This window comes from Emericellopsis cladophorae (genome assembly GCF_022114955.1).
Source record: "Emericellopsis cladophorae strain MUM 19.33 chromosome Unknown NODE_13_length_450635_cov_117_157991, whole genome shotgun sequence".
NCBI lineage: Eukaryota > Fungi > Ascomycota > Sordariomycetes > Hypocreales > Bionectriaceae > Emericellopsis > Emericellopsis cladophorae.
The window spans coordinates 16,819-31,588 of record NW_026250938.1 but is presented as its reverse complement, the minus strand read 5'-3'; the positions used below and the strand labels follow the sequence as shown (position 1 = coordinate 31,588).

Sequence of the window (14,770 nt, the reverse complement as noted above, 5' to 3'; positions counted from 1 at the left end):
GACTTGCAGCTCTTCACTTGATTCGACGACACCATGTGCAGGTTCTTGGTAAGTCGCAGGCTCCTCCGAGGCCGGAGGTTGGATTCAACAGTTTGCTTGCCAGCACGCGAGCTCACATGCATCTCCTGAATAGGTCTACAAGGGCAGCGACGAGATCCTACTGTCGAAGCTGATACTCGAGCCCACGCATTCCATCTTGAAGCAATCGTTCGACTCCCGCTTGCGTCTTGTACGGCGACCCTGCCCCCGTTCATCGACAATCGCGCTAACTCAATTCCCAGGATACAAGACGAGGTCAGAACAACGCGGATGGCTTCGGCATAGGCTTCTACACCGATCCGAAACTCGGCTCGACTCCCTGCCTCTTTACATCGACAACCCCGGCGTGGAATTGCACGAATCTTCAGCGAATCGCCTCGAAAACCGCCTCAAGACTTATCTTCGGTCACGTTCGCGCTACCACCGAGGGGTCTCTGGCCGAAGACAACTGCCACCCATTCACTCATGGAAACCTCATGTGGATGCATAACGGTGGGCTGGGTGGATGGAAATACATCAAGCGGAAGCTCTCTGACCGTCTGGCCGACAAGTGGTATCTGGGAGTCAAGGGTGGGACGGACAGCGAATGGGCATTTGCGCTGTTCCTCGACACGCTTGAGCGCATGGGCCACGATCCTGACTCCTGTCCAGAAAAAGGTTTCGGGCATTCCGTGTTGCGAGAGGCCATCAAGAAGACCATTACGCAGATCAATGAGTTGACAGACTCGATACCCGAGGGCATCGTCCAGAGTGAGGATGTGGATACGAGGAGCTTGTTGAATTTCGCCGTCACGGACGGCATTAGTGTCATCTGCACACGGTATATCAGCAGTTCAAAGGATGAGGCGGCGAGCTTGTATTACTCCTCTGGTACTCAATGGGTCACGAGGACAGCATCGCCGGATGATCACGACTATTACATGGAACGAAAAGACAAGGGGGCTGACATTGTGCTTGTTGCAAGTGAGCCCTTGACGTTCGAGAGAGGTAGGCATAAGCCTTGCAACGAGCATAAACATACAACTGACCAGACATCGCAGAGAACTGGGTGAACGTGCCAACCAACTCCATCCTCACCATTCACAGGCAAACCGTCATGATGCATCCCATCCTCGATAAATACTACGAGAGAGACCCATATCACGTCCGCTCCAGTGCCTTTGTACAGGCCAAAGGTCTTGTCACAAATGAGAAGGCGCAGAGCGCTGGTTCTTCAAGCCCAGCAATCGAGTCACAATACGGACAGAGCGGGCTGAAGGGGGCACCAAGTTCATCTCTTGGAAACAGAAGCCTCAGTCCAGACATTGCCCGTCGACCCGCGGCGTCAATCACCCCGGGGCATACAGCAGCACCAGGATCGCGGCCTGCGCCTGTGCAGGGGAACATCAAGGTGAAAAGACAGGCAGCACCGGCAGCTGAAGCAGAGCACGGTCGGATCTCGTTGACAGAGGACCAGAGTTCAGATCACGATGAGCCAGCGGCGACCGACGTCCGTAATCAGAAGAAAATATCGCAGTATTTTCCAGAGCTGACACTTAGCTCACCAATGTCTCCTTGAGACTAGGGCAGGGCAAGAGCTGGATCGAATGAGCGTGAGCGTAAGGCATGTAAGAGTATGATTTATCTAGCGGAAGACGATTTGGAGCGATACCCTTTGATTTAAGAGAAGCAATTCGGGTTTGATCGTCGGGGCGCTAGTTTTCACAAATTTAAACATCATTTACCCACTCATCATCGCCTTCTACCCTTGTGAGGAGACATGGAGTTGGTTGGGCTTTGCGCTGGTCTCGAGGCTGCGCTCGACAACATCGCCCACCCACATCTGCAAGCATACCCAAAAAACTCGCACTGTCACATGTACATATGAATATTACACTTGAAATGCATTCAAGATGGCATAGTCGATGCTTTGGAGCTATCCCGATCCGTATTCAATGTCAAAATTTTACTCCATAACTCCCGAGGCCCTGTGCATCTCCTGAAACACACGCAAAAAGTTACTTCAGATCCATATCTCGGATCTTGGCAAAGCCACAGCGTTCCATATGTATCTTGAGGTGCTTTTTCTGCGGTCATTAATCAGAGAATCTGTTGAGGCCCGTTGCTGCGCGCATCGCCCCTTGAAACCCAACATTCACTGTAGCGACTCGGTGCATCTCGAAGGGGCGAATGCTTGAGTCAACACCCCCTAACTATGTCCAGCCTCCTACATCATAGAGCGGTTGAACCATGCCTGTTACCCCATGGCAATGTGTCGTACGGTGGCGGGATTGTGTATCCGTCATGGGGTTGACATTCGCGTATTCAGGTTCTCATCTTTCAAAGGGCAAGGCGTCAATGTAACAATCAGGACTATGGTCCATGTCACCAGTAATGCAAGCGCAATTTAGTCCGCTTATAACACATTGTCCAAGGTTGCGCCCCATCGCCCCTCTGGACGAGTGTAGTGTAGTCCCCTGGCCGAGATACCGAGCTTGCCCGGACACACTCTGGTACTTTTGCCTTAGTAGCTCACGGGTCTTCTTGCTGTCTCAATCAGATTTTTCAGATCCCTAACTTAGGAACCAATCGACTCCTAGCTTGAACATACAAGTTTCAAGCCTTATGTGAGGCAGAAGTCGTTGACAATACTGGCTCGTGCCCAGATATCACGCAGTGACACAACCGCCCTCTCCTGCGTGACTTTCACTTTCATAACTACTTGATCTTCTTGGACTCATCGCTGCACCCTACACGGCACGGAAACCAGTGGACAATGCAGGACAAGGTTTCGACCTTGCCACTAGTCCTGCAAGTACGTGCTGGTGAGGGCAGAGCCATTCTTGTGTCGCCCTTGTGTTGATGCGCAACTCAGGGAGACGCAACAAGTTCACATGCCGTCGTAAAGAGACTCTGCCAATCTCCTAGAAACCGAATTCATCATACTCCATAGATCGAGAGACCCTCCCGGCGCTTAAACCCGCATATCATCTGACGACGCTGCGAGCGACGCATTCATCAGCAGCGAGATAGAATGATGTAGGAGCACTTACTATGCATACTCCCTTGACGTGCCATTGCATGTGCAATGACAATCCGGGCAGGTAGCTAGACAATGTCAACAGGGCCGGTGCTGTGTTCTGATGAGCAGTCACTGATAGCGAACATGTGTGTCAGCCGGCCATCGTGATGCCGTCCAAACCTAAGACCATTGCAAGCCGCCGCAAACCATCAGGCCAAGGCTGGCCCTGCCCTCCCCCACGTTTTCCGAGCTGATAAGACTACAGGGTGCGACCTGATACGCGACTTCAAGTGCCCTTTTCCCCTGGCCCTTTTGTTGGGGCAGTGAGGGGGTCGTTCTTCTAGAACTTCTGCAATACCACGCTGTGACCGGCTGCGCACACGGTGTGACAGCCTGTACATTGTCCTATCCACTGCATCGCAGCATCGCCGTGTCGAGTGTCCCTGCGCACCAAAAATTGACAGCTGCAGGACTATGCCCAAGGTCAAATTGGAGCGAAACCCGTCATGACGGCCGTCATTCTTTGCACCACCAGGGCTCTTTTGAAAGATGCACCAGGCCAATATAATCAAGCCCTGTACGAGACTTGATATCGGTATTTTCGACTACAGCCGAGGCCTAGTCACTGTCGGTCTTCTCCATATTGACTGAGCGACGTGGAAAGGTCAAAGGTGCCGTGTGCATGCAGCTCTTGTTGCCGCAACAAACGGCCAGCCATAAGGATTAAGAGCTTTCACCTACCGCCACCTCCTATTCCGATTGCGAGAAGAACAAGGCAAACGAAGTCACAATGTGCAGCGCAAGAATACCAGGACCTCTCTCTCCAGAGTCTGAGGGCAAGCAAATGGCTACCATCGGGTTGGGACGGCGAAGAATCGCGGGGTTTGTTGGAGAAACCAAAGATGGTGTTGAGCCACCTTTCGCGACTAATGATTAATTTAATGCCTTGTGGTTGCAGCCCTAATTACCTAGGGACAGGCCAGTCCGGTTGCAGTGCTTGTTGCCTACGACAGCGGTCGTGGACTGGCTCGTTCCATCGTCAGCCTGCTCGTCGCGTTGGAATGATCGGCATGCGCAACGCGAGAATAGTTTGACCGCAAGATTGGAATCGTCATCGCGACCTAGATTCGAACCTCGAACGTGTCCCTGCCCGGCCTTCTATTTCAAATTGGAATCCGGGGTAATCGAGAGGGGGCGTGGTGCTTCCCCAGACCGGGACTTCTCCAGCACACGTCCGAACTAAGCGTTGCTATTACGTCCTGGAAACTCACGATGGCCCGACCGCGTTTGTAAATTCTGGGGTTTGCCTGAGGCGCAGCGGCCCCAAGTCCTCGGCGCCTTGTCCGGGGAAAACTATGTGTCAAAAACCCGCCAAAGACGCTTGGTGGGAAAATCGAAATGACCTTACCTGGGGTAATGGTGAGGGGACCACAGCATCGGTTCTCCAAAACTTGCTCCATTCTGGTCCATCCAAAATGCAGACCGCTTCTTTCGATTGTCTTTCAGGTTCCAACTGGGTTCGGGACTAGGCCTTCCAAGTTCCACTCCTGATGAAGATGGGCGGCAATTCACACGTGGTGGCAACGGCCGGCTGGACCAAGTAGTGCTCCGGTTGCGAGCGACACACATTCGTAGCCGAGGATATTCAACGCAGAAGCTCCCGCTGGCTGTATTGAATGACTTGTGCTCGACGGCAGGTTCCATGCCGCGGTGATCGGTGCAGTTCGACCAGCTTCGTGGAGGAAGAGCTTTGGTGCAACGTCGCAACGACGAGTCGGCCTTCATCAGCAACCAAGCTTCTACTATCTCGGAAGACACATCCTAAGCTGCGGCAGAGTCAATTCGGTCGTAATTAGGGCAAGGCGCCACGTAACCAAATGCAAGAGCAGGGAAACCAGCCCGCAACACGAGGAGATCGAATCATCTCCCGTACACATTTAAACTGATAACGACTCTTCCTGGTCATATCGCGTCACTGCATCAGTCATCTATCTTGTAATCAGTAACTGTACGGGACATGGGCCTGCACTGCCGTATGGTGAGGGACCGAGGCGCCCAGAGCTTCCCTGTCCCAGATACGAAGCTCTTGTTCGTTCCTGAAAGCAGCGCAGTGTCCGCCAATGAAGAACCGCGGGGCATTTAAAAGGTTAATAGGCGAGCCGAGCAAGCAAGGGACCTCATGTGGGTCGCAGACGCGGGATGCTGTGCGGCAATCAAGCTCAGCGTAAAGTCAGACAGAGCCACCCATGCTAAGCCTTTCTCGGAGGGATCCTTTGCAGAGGAGGCGCAGGTGCTTCCTTGATGCAGAAATTGTGGCCACCGACTCGCGGGCTGGTTGGCTGATCGCACACCATGATTGTTCGAGGCACCCTTCTTCGGTCCTTCTAGCGCGGGGGCCGCCGATATTGCCTGTGCTGTGGCCGGTGTCGATGTCAGACTCTAGTAGTTGAACGAAGCACCGTTTGTTGAGGTGCTGTTGACGCGGTGATGGTTTGGGCGTGACCATTGCAGTTAGCTTTGCTTCTGGAGTCAGGAGCAGTCTGTGCTGCTCAGTAACTTGGTAGAAGCATCGTCAATGCCTACAGGCGGCAGTGACTCTGCTGACCGGCCGGAGACGCCCAACACGTCTGGAAGCATGGCCCGACGTCTTTTTTGCATTGATGCGAGTTCTCGACATGTGATGCCGGCGACTGCCGTTCATCCCATGATGAGTCTCTGGGCTCAGACTGGGGCAAGCGGCTTGGGGGAGCTCATGTACGGAGTACTGACATCCGAAAGCTTGTTGTTTGATATGAGAGGCCCCCATCCTTGGCAGGCAAGACGTCTGAGAGTCGAGACCGACAGCATTGCTGCCAACATGCGCTCCCATATTCATTGAATCTGTCGCCTGCCACATTTTGTATGTTTGTCGAGAGTCAAGGTATCCTTTTCTTTTGTGGTGGCGGTGAGTATGTGGCAGCTCCTCCATGAAGGGCGAATGACTTAAGCATGGAGCCAGAGGGCATATCACTCCCTGTCTCCCCAATGAGACAGACCACTGAACGGCCTGGTCCCCTGACACCCAGTAGGCCAGTGTCGGAAGCGGCCGACAGCAATAAGGCTCTTCAGGTCTTCAGGTCTTCTGAGATCGCCCCTGCAGCGGGTGTCGAGAGATCTTCGCGGACCAAGAAACTCTCTAAAGGTAGCAGCGGAGGAATTGCCCTAATTGTGGCCTAGCCAGCAGGGCAGCGCTACGGCTGAAATACACCTCGGTTATATATTACAAGCACCATAGGTAGTAGACGTTATAAGCTGATGAGCGTGGCTGCAGCGAACCAGCATCGCAGTACGGAAGCAGGCATGATGTCAAAATGTCCGCCGGGAAGGAAGGTTGTCGACAACGCGTCGACTCCAGGCGCCTACTGCAGTTGTCGAGCAGCGGGTAGGCAAGAGGTCGGCCCAGGTGTCGAGGTGGTGGGCATCCATCAAATATTAGCGGCAAGGTTCCTGATGTACCGGGAGTGTGTGCTATATTCAGTCTAGTGGTGGTTTCCTGCAGAATCATGCCAGGGGTGTGTATTTTGTTTGGCCTGGCCTGCATGCACGCAAGTCCGCAGAAGCAACTCACAGCATTGTGTTGTCGACTGGACAGGCGTGCAGTTGAGATGATGATAGTCCATGCGCGCAATCAGCCTGAGAGTGGTGGATATTGGATAACAAGGCTTGCATTATAATCAATCAACCACGGAGTATGCTTGATGCGGTCGGATTGCCGTGGCGATGGGGACAGACTCGACAGAGGCGGTTGGCCAACTCTTAACACCCTAATAAACGCGGCGAGAAATGGTCGGAACGAGGGAAGTGTCAGTATCCCGCGCACCCTCAGGCCTTGCAATACCTATCATTTGAGATCGGGGATGATGAATCTTGAGTACGTGGCTTGATGCCCAGTCCCAGTCTCCATGCAGCTTTGTTCGGTGACAATCGATTCGTACTTCGATGCGGTAATGGTGGCCTGGCAACGGTCATGGTTCGCATTCACCCACACCGCATCGCTGATTCTGGGCTCCGGCTGGCCCAGTCCACTGTCCATGTGTAACGAGGGGGGTTAGCACGGAGGTAGGTCGTGGATGGTGGCCACAGAGTGGTCATGATGTCCAATGCAGGTGTTTGGGCGACTGGAGAGAACCCGACGCCCACAGATCGTGGCTGGAAAGGACGGAAAGTCACAGACTCCCAGCGCCCATCGCCTCCCGCCACTGTGGCTGTGGTCAGGCGCTCGGGAGATCCAGTCGTGCTAGCTGAATTACCCTATACTCAGCCAACTACGTATGGCTGCGATACCTGGTACGTAATGGCAATTCACCCATGGTTACTACTACTAGAACTATCATGAACTCCGGATGTCGGGCTCACCACTCACTCGGTAATTGCTCACATTGCTGTGCAATCATTTCCGGCTCATGAACCAAGGCAACGTTGATCTAGGATACGGAGGACGCCCAGAACTTTGGAAGTTTCAAAGAAGCTTCGATTCTCTTGTTAGATGCTAGACTAGTCTAGTCTAACGAGTGCCACCATACAGGGGTATGCTGGATGCAGCGAACTAAGGCAGTCAAGGACACTTCACAGCGTGTTAGTGCATCCATTGCCGCCCGAACGCAGCCAGAGAGGTCCTTTTGCTTAGACGGACTCGCATAACCTGGTTCGTCATCGGGTGGGACGACTGGCCCATTGCATTATCTTTTGCAGACTCGCCGCCGAAGTGACATTTTACGTCAACCTGGGAACTGCATGGCCGATGCGCTGGTTCACAAGGAATTGTGCCTTTTGTCGACTTAGCTGAGAGAAGTCAACCTGTAGCTCGAAATACGTGTAATGTGGTTGGCAAGAGAGAAGACATAGGGAGCTAGCTGTCTCTCCTGAGTCGTAAACCGGACAGCTGTAATGCCGCATGTCGTGCAGCTGGAGCCTGAAGCGCCCAGTCGCTTTTCCGATTTCCCTCAGGCAACCAATCATTGAACAATTGTCCTGGTGAGCTCTATCACGCAGATCAGAGGGCATGGTGCGGCCGAAAGACCCGCAGTCCAACGTTATCGCGTTTGGAGTGAGGAGTCTGGACTCTGGACGGACGGTACCGACGTTGGCTTGCCTGTTCCTGGGCTAGCATGCTGATCGCACACTGCTTGCTGAGTATGTATTCGCAATGTTACGCGTGAAGCAGAAAGCCTTCGTCGATGGCGGTGCTCTGCGACCATGTCGTGGTATTTGGGCGATTTGGCGGTGCTACGAATTCAGTACATAGGTACCTTACATGTACTGTACGGCGATATCACTCAAGAACATTGAAGACTGGACCCTGTGGCTGCTGCCAGCTGGAGACCAGATCGGGGATCTTGGTCTGGCTGGCAGTGGCCGCCGCTAGTTCAGAGCTTGTGAGCTAGCTTATACTGAGGATACCGTGGGGACTGATGATTGGGACCTTGTGTGGTTGAATACCGACGCCTTGTGCTTGTGTTCAAACCCACGACTGGAGTCGACAAACGTCACGTTCCCGCGGCCAACACGCTCTGGTCAGGCGCCATCGCGTGCATTGATGCATTTCGCGCATGTCAGGGCGCCATCGGGGCAAATGTCCTGGTCTGGGGAAACGGAGATCTGGACACAGCGCGCTCACATGAAGACGGGAAAAGGCTCCCACCCGAACGCACACAAGAAGACCGAGGAAGTGACGCCCCCGGGGTGTGTGTGCGCAACAACCAGATGAAATGCATGATCCTTGAAACGCGCCACGGTGGGTTTGCAAAAGAACCTGAAGAAGCATGATTGTTGGCTGACTCCAGTCGCTGAGGCTTGGTCTCTAGAGCACTAACAGCTTAACGCCAGCCCACTGATGAGAGTACCGGAAGTCCACTAAACAAGCGCTACGAATGATGCGTTGGTGGCTGGCGGCTTCCTGCAGCCCGCTCGTATCCCCCCATCGGCTCGGAAATCGCTGTTAAGGAGCGGGCGCGCGGGCAACCTGATTGCGACAACTGTTCTGGTGAAATGGTCCGGCCAGTGAATCGATAATCCACACAATTGGTACGTACGGAAATAATCATCGTGGCTGCATTGCTAGTGACGAAGAGACATCTTTGTCGCTACTTGTTCATCTTGCTGGAGACTGGAGTCTCGGCCAGACGTAGCGTCCAGGACAGGCCTTCGGGGCATATTATTACAAGGGCAAATATATCAGCTACTACTAGTAATAATACGTACCGTGCTACCTTGAAGGCTTGGAGTCAATTACGATAAGTGCCTAGTACGGATACTTATTAGATGAAGATAAAACGGTCTAAATTTGGCGACACTGCCTGGTGAGTCTGATGTCTTGCGATTCGGTAGGCTTCGCCCATTTAAGTAGTATCCCGTCAGTGTAAGAGCAGTGATTAGGGACGATCGCCACCAAAAAAAAAAAGGGTTCGGGGTCGGCCGTCTTACCGGTGACGGATCCATGTATTTCTAGTCGATCTAACGGTCGTGGGCTATAAGGACAATGATGTGCAGCTTCGTTGTTTCGCATCCCCTCGACTGTCGTAAGCCTACAAATCCGTGCGCAAAGGGGGGGCTGACCAATTAGCATACTCAAAACTTGAGATACTTGCTGTGCCACGAAAATTTTCCCTAAAGCCAGGGACCAGCTCAAATAGGTGCTACTCCATTCGCGACGCTGTACCCAGCGAAGATAGCGTACCTTTCTAACAGACAGGGGTGCGTGGGTAATTTGTTGATCTGTGAACTTACCGGGGATACAATTCAGCCATGCGGACTGCGAGGGAAGGACGAAAGCCGAGTACGTACACCTACCTGCCTTGCCTACGACTGCAGTCCGTTCCCGCGCTTTCCATTGGCTAGGGGCTCTATTTAGAAGTCATGCGTTTATCAGAGTCCCATCCTGAGTTCTCTGGGTTTCCTGACACTCTGCTCAATGGTCTGTCTTCCCACTGATGCTTCACGCCTAGCCAATCTGCGCGCTGAGCGGCATGACGACGACGACGTCGACCTCCGACTGATTAATACGCTTGAACCACCGGCAGAACGAACGGCTCCAGCTCTCTCCCGTGTCCTGACCCAATCACCTGCGCCAGCCACCAGCAAGCCACAGCCCCCAAATCTCCCAATCGCCGCCTTGCGTCACGCCCACACTCGGCACAACTTACAAGCCTATGTCGACGACTCCAAATGTCGGACGGCCGTGCCTGACAACATCCTGGTCTTCCGCGCACTACAACCCCTGCTCGGCTTTAGAAGCGCTGTTAACAAGCTGCCAAGCATGCGCGCATCTCGTTGCTGCCTTCTCTGTGGCCTTCTGGAAGTCGCTGTGCCCAGCCAGGGAATCTCCGAGGCTCTGACTCCTGAGGCGCCCACTCTCTGAGCATCATGGAGCCATTGAAGCGCTGCCGAAACCTTCAGCTCATTACTGTTGCAACCAAGCAAAGGTGCGCATCAATATTGGCAAGCATGCTCACAGTGCCCTGTGTCGACCTGTTTTGCCTACTAGTTGAGCAATAATAGAGTCCAGATTGCCATCACCTCCTACAGAGTCCAGAATCCAGATCACACCCAAGGCAGCAGCAGGCGCCGACAGGCGGATGCTCGTCAGCGCCCCTCTCTCCCCCGCCCCGGGCTCCATGTCGTTCAGCGGCGTGAAGAACTGCATTTTATTGCGTAGGCGACTCCTCTCCTGGTGGTGCGCTCTGGTCGCGCTGATCTTTTCGCCATTGCTTCCTGGGGGGGTGGCCTGCGCTCACCCCTTGTTACCCGCACACCATACCAAAACGACTTCACAAAGTCCCCTGGCTATCTCCAACGACGTCCATCAATCTTCGAGAGGACCCCCCCACTGTTCTCTTCTTCTGACCCCTGCCAATACACCGTCGCCATCTCCCCTCTCCACAATGGCTATCACGACCCCGGTACGGCTTCTCACAGGATGCTCCCACACGCACTATTCACACCAGACAGAGACCCTTCTTCCCCATCGCCATCCTCGTGTGCATACATAACTATCAGTTGTCTCCCACCGCCCACCTTCATTGTTCTCTACTTCTTACGTATGAGATACCACATCCGTACATATACCTCCCTGTTGCAGCATCGACGTCGAATTCCTGTATCAAAGTTGGCACTGGCATACTGACCCCATCAATTCACAAATACACACTTTACAAAAGATCCAACCGTTGTCATGACCGTCTCTGTCGCCCAGGCGGCCCCCCAGGCCAAAGATACCACAGCGGCTCGCAAGCGCAGAAGACGTGCTCCCGCTGGTGGCGCTGCTGATGACTGCTTCACCTGCCTCAAGCGTGGCGTCAAATGTGACCGTCGCCGGCCATACTGCTCGCAGTGCCTCGAAGTCAGCAACGAGTGCTCCGGTTATAAGACACAGCTCACTTGGGGTGTTGGGGTTGCGAGTCGGGGAAAGCTTCGCGGCCTTTCGTTACCCGTTGCCAAAGCACCACCCGTCACTCGGGAGCCCAGGAGATCACCAGGCGGTGCTCGTGCTAGGGCCAACAGCGCCGCCATGGCCACAGCAAACATGGAAGCTGGCTCCAATGCCAACGCCCATCCCCGCGTCAACCACAATGGCCATCGTCTCAGCACGAGCTCGGCGGGCTCCGTGCAGTGGCCTGAATGCGAAGACCCCAGGCTACACGCGGCTCCAATGCCTTCTCGAGGGCCCATGGACATTCCATCGGTTTCACACGCCGCCGCCTCGGCACCGACGACCCCATATGGCATGGCTGGGTATGATTACCTCTCACTGTCACATTCGGACAATGCACCACCAATGGGACACGGCAACTGGGGCAGTGTGGCCTATTCTCCGAGCATGGTGCACTCGCCTGATGCGCATACTCGCTTCAATAAGTTCCACCTTGGGCTCGCTACGGACGGGCTATCTTCCTCAGTCAGCTCGGTGAACAGCGATGTCGACTACATGTCCCCCCTGAGCCGGTCATATCCTCGTGAGGAGCTACCCTTCGTCAATAGCCCTGCTCTGATGTACGACAACTACAGCACACACCAGAGCTCTCCTGCACCACAAAGCCCGCCTTCCAGCATCAACATCGACCACTCGCGTGCGCCTACATCATGCCCAGGAATCGTCTACACACCGTCCGAGCACGGCTCCAGCCTCGGCTCCCATCACCTCGACGTCTTCGAGTCTCAATTCAGCCAGAAAATGATGAGAGAGTGTGATGGTTTCAGTGAGCATCATGCGGCTCCTTGCATCGCCTACTCTTTCTAATTGGCTCACAGGTGTTCCTGGTGCCAGTTCCCAAGGACCAAATTCTGCCTTGCCGCCTTGCAACGAATCGCCTCAACCACAGCAGCAGCAGCGATTGCGCGCACCCCAAGAGACGTCGCCATCCCCTCGAAGCGAGCCATCGTCGAAGTGGGCCAACGAGCCGACGGCCATCCCTCAGGAGCTTGCCACACGGATGCCCTTTTTCGTGGACTACTATCACAGCACTCTTTGTCCAAACATGGTCTTCATCGATGGACCATCAAACCCCTTCAGAGAGAATGTGCTGGAATTGGCTGAGACGAGTCCTAGTCTTCAGCATGCAATCTGTGCTCTTTCTGCCTGCAATTTGAGGATGAAGCGGAAGCTGAGTCTGGGTCAGGATACCCAGACCTTGATGGCTAAGCTTTTTGTCGAGAAGCAAACTGCCGAGGCAGTAGCTGACACACAGATCGACGACCCTGCATTGTCCGAGGAGTATCAGCATCGCAACCTCGCCGTACACTTGCTTAACCAGCAGCTCAATGATCCTATCACATCGAGCCATGATTCAGTTTTAGCGACGATCCTGCTGCTTTGTCACTATCGCATGGTTGAGTCTGGTGTTGCCAAATTCCAGACACAGTTCGCTGGCATAGGAAAGATTTTGTCCATGAGGAAGGCTCAACAGCTAGAGGCGAGTAAGCCTTCATGGATGCAAGGACTTTTCCAGCACTTTGACGCGATCTCAGCTAGCATCAACGATCGAGAGCCGCAACTGTCAGGGTCTACTGGTTTGTCTGGCGACAATGACAACGTCGATGCACTTCCGTTCGGCATTGAAAACCTGGTCGGCTGTGACCGGGAGCTATTCAAGACCATCAGCAGGCTTGGACGCCTCAACCTCGTGTCACAGCACCGGCCCGTGCAAAACCTGGCGACGACCCCTGACGAGACTCACCGCCCACACTCACCTTTTGGTGTGCCCATGAGCCGCGGCCACCGCGGCAGTATTAGCCACGGCGTCAGCCAGCCGATCAGTGAGCTGCGCGGTTTGCCACTTGGGGCTCGGTTTGATGGCAACGGCTTTGACGCCTTGCTGGGCGAGGAGGATGCTGTCACATCAACTGCTCGGTCAACTGGGGCCTATGATGTTCATCGAGCCATCTTCTGGAAGGAATGGAAGGAGGTCCGTCTGGCACTCCAAAGCTGGCAGTTTGATTCGTGCACAGTGGGAGCGAGCCTACCAGGACCGCCAACCCAGCTGCAGGTCCGAGATCTTGGCTCACTTTCCGAGGCCTTTCGTTACGCAGGTCTTCTCTACACTGAGCGACTCGCAAGTCCTACGCTCCCCTCGAGTCACACCAACTTTCAGAACCTGGTCAGCCAGGTTGTCTACTATGCCACCAGCCTCGAGCCTGAGAGCGGGGCTGAGAAGTTCCTGCTGTGGCCGCTCTTTGTAGCAGGTTCTGAATGCGTGAACGAACTACAACAGAACATCATCCGGAACAAATGCCGCGACATGATGAGTCGCTCCGGCTATATGAACAACCTATCGTCCCTCGATGTCCTCGAAAAATTATGGGCCACCGAACTCAAGGAATCGGAAGGCAGGAGCCCAGGCACCAGGTTGCACATTGTGGGACGCCGAAGCCCCTTTAACTGGGCAAAGTGCATTGGAGGCACTGGCGACATGGAATGGATTATGTTTTGATCACATTCAGCAAAGGCCTTTCCTTGCTTTTCAAATTGCGCTGTCGCATGTGCGAAGCATCGCAGACTGAGACGATGTACATGATTGATGGAAACGTGTAACTTACGCATGGGTCAGGAGTCGGGACTTGATATGGGTTTAGCTGATGTCAGGCGTTTTTGGCTTACGACTTGAGATACCACGAAGCAAGCGTGCGCGGCGATGAATAGAATCTCTACAGTCGAATGTTTGCTTTGGCAATGATCTCGCAACGCTCGTGACCAGCGCGCAACCCCTGAAAGGCGGCTGCGATAGATGTGCAATATTGTTCCGGATCGTCATGACGATCATGACCCTACATATGTCGTGGACGATCAACCGAATGTCGCCCGAATCTTATTCAGCTAGAAGTACGAACGAATGCGACGCTCCATCCGCCTTCATCAACCGTCACGCACATCTGCACCTGATATTGTGTACCGCTTCTATCGAAGGAGGGGCGATTCGAACGAAGAAGAGAGCGGATACATATGCACCCGAAATCCTTCGTGTGTTTTGACGTGGGGGAGGGGCGCGTGTCCATGCGTTTTTGGTTATGATGACAGCACTCCCCCTCCTTGTGGAAACAAATGCAGGACAAGGTCAGCCGGACAAGAATCCCTGGTCAAGAATGGGAACAACAAGCAACGCATGGTGGGAATGTTTCAAAATCGAGGCAGCAGTTTGACGTGAGAACAGTCAGCGCCTCAGCGCTCCGCATGAGGCGGCCGCGTTGCCATGGGTCAAA

General features: G+C 54.0%; 2 protein-coding genes across 2 annotated transcripts; both read left to right on the top strand.

Annotated features, from left to right (window-relative positions):
- Positions 1–33: 33 nt before the first annotated feature.
- On the top strand, positions 34–1,629 carry J7T54_001242 (glutamine amidotransferase; the record flags this gene model as incomplete). The annotated part of the gene is made up of 5 exons (XM_051505198.1): positions 34–48; positions 134–229; positions 282–1,002; positions 1,080–1,528; positions 1,579–1,629. 5 exons carry the CDS (start codon positions 34–36, stop codon positions 1,627–1,629), a joined length of 1,332 nt encoding a protein of 443 aa, XP_051363241.1.
- Positions 1,630–11,249: 9,620 nt separating this feature from the next.
- On the top strand, positions 11,250–14,004 carry J7T54_001241 (putative transcriptional regulatory protein-like protein; the record flags this gene model as incomplete). The annotated part of the gene is made up of 3 exons (XM_051505197.1): positions 11,250–12,273; positions 12,326–12,991; positions 13,043–14,004. The coding sequence occupies 3 exons, from the start codon at positions 11,250–11,252 to the stop codon at positions 14,002–14,004; spliced, it is 2,652 nt and encodes an 883-aa protein (XP_051363240.1).
- Between the last annotated feature and the right edge of the window lie 766 nt (positions 14,005–14,770).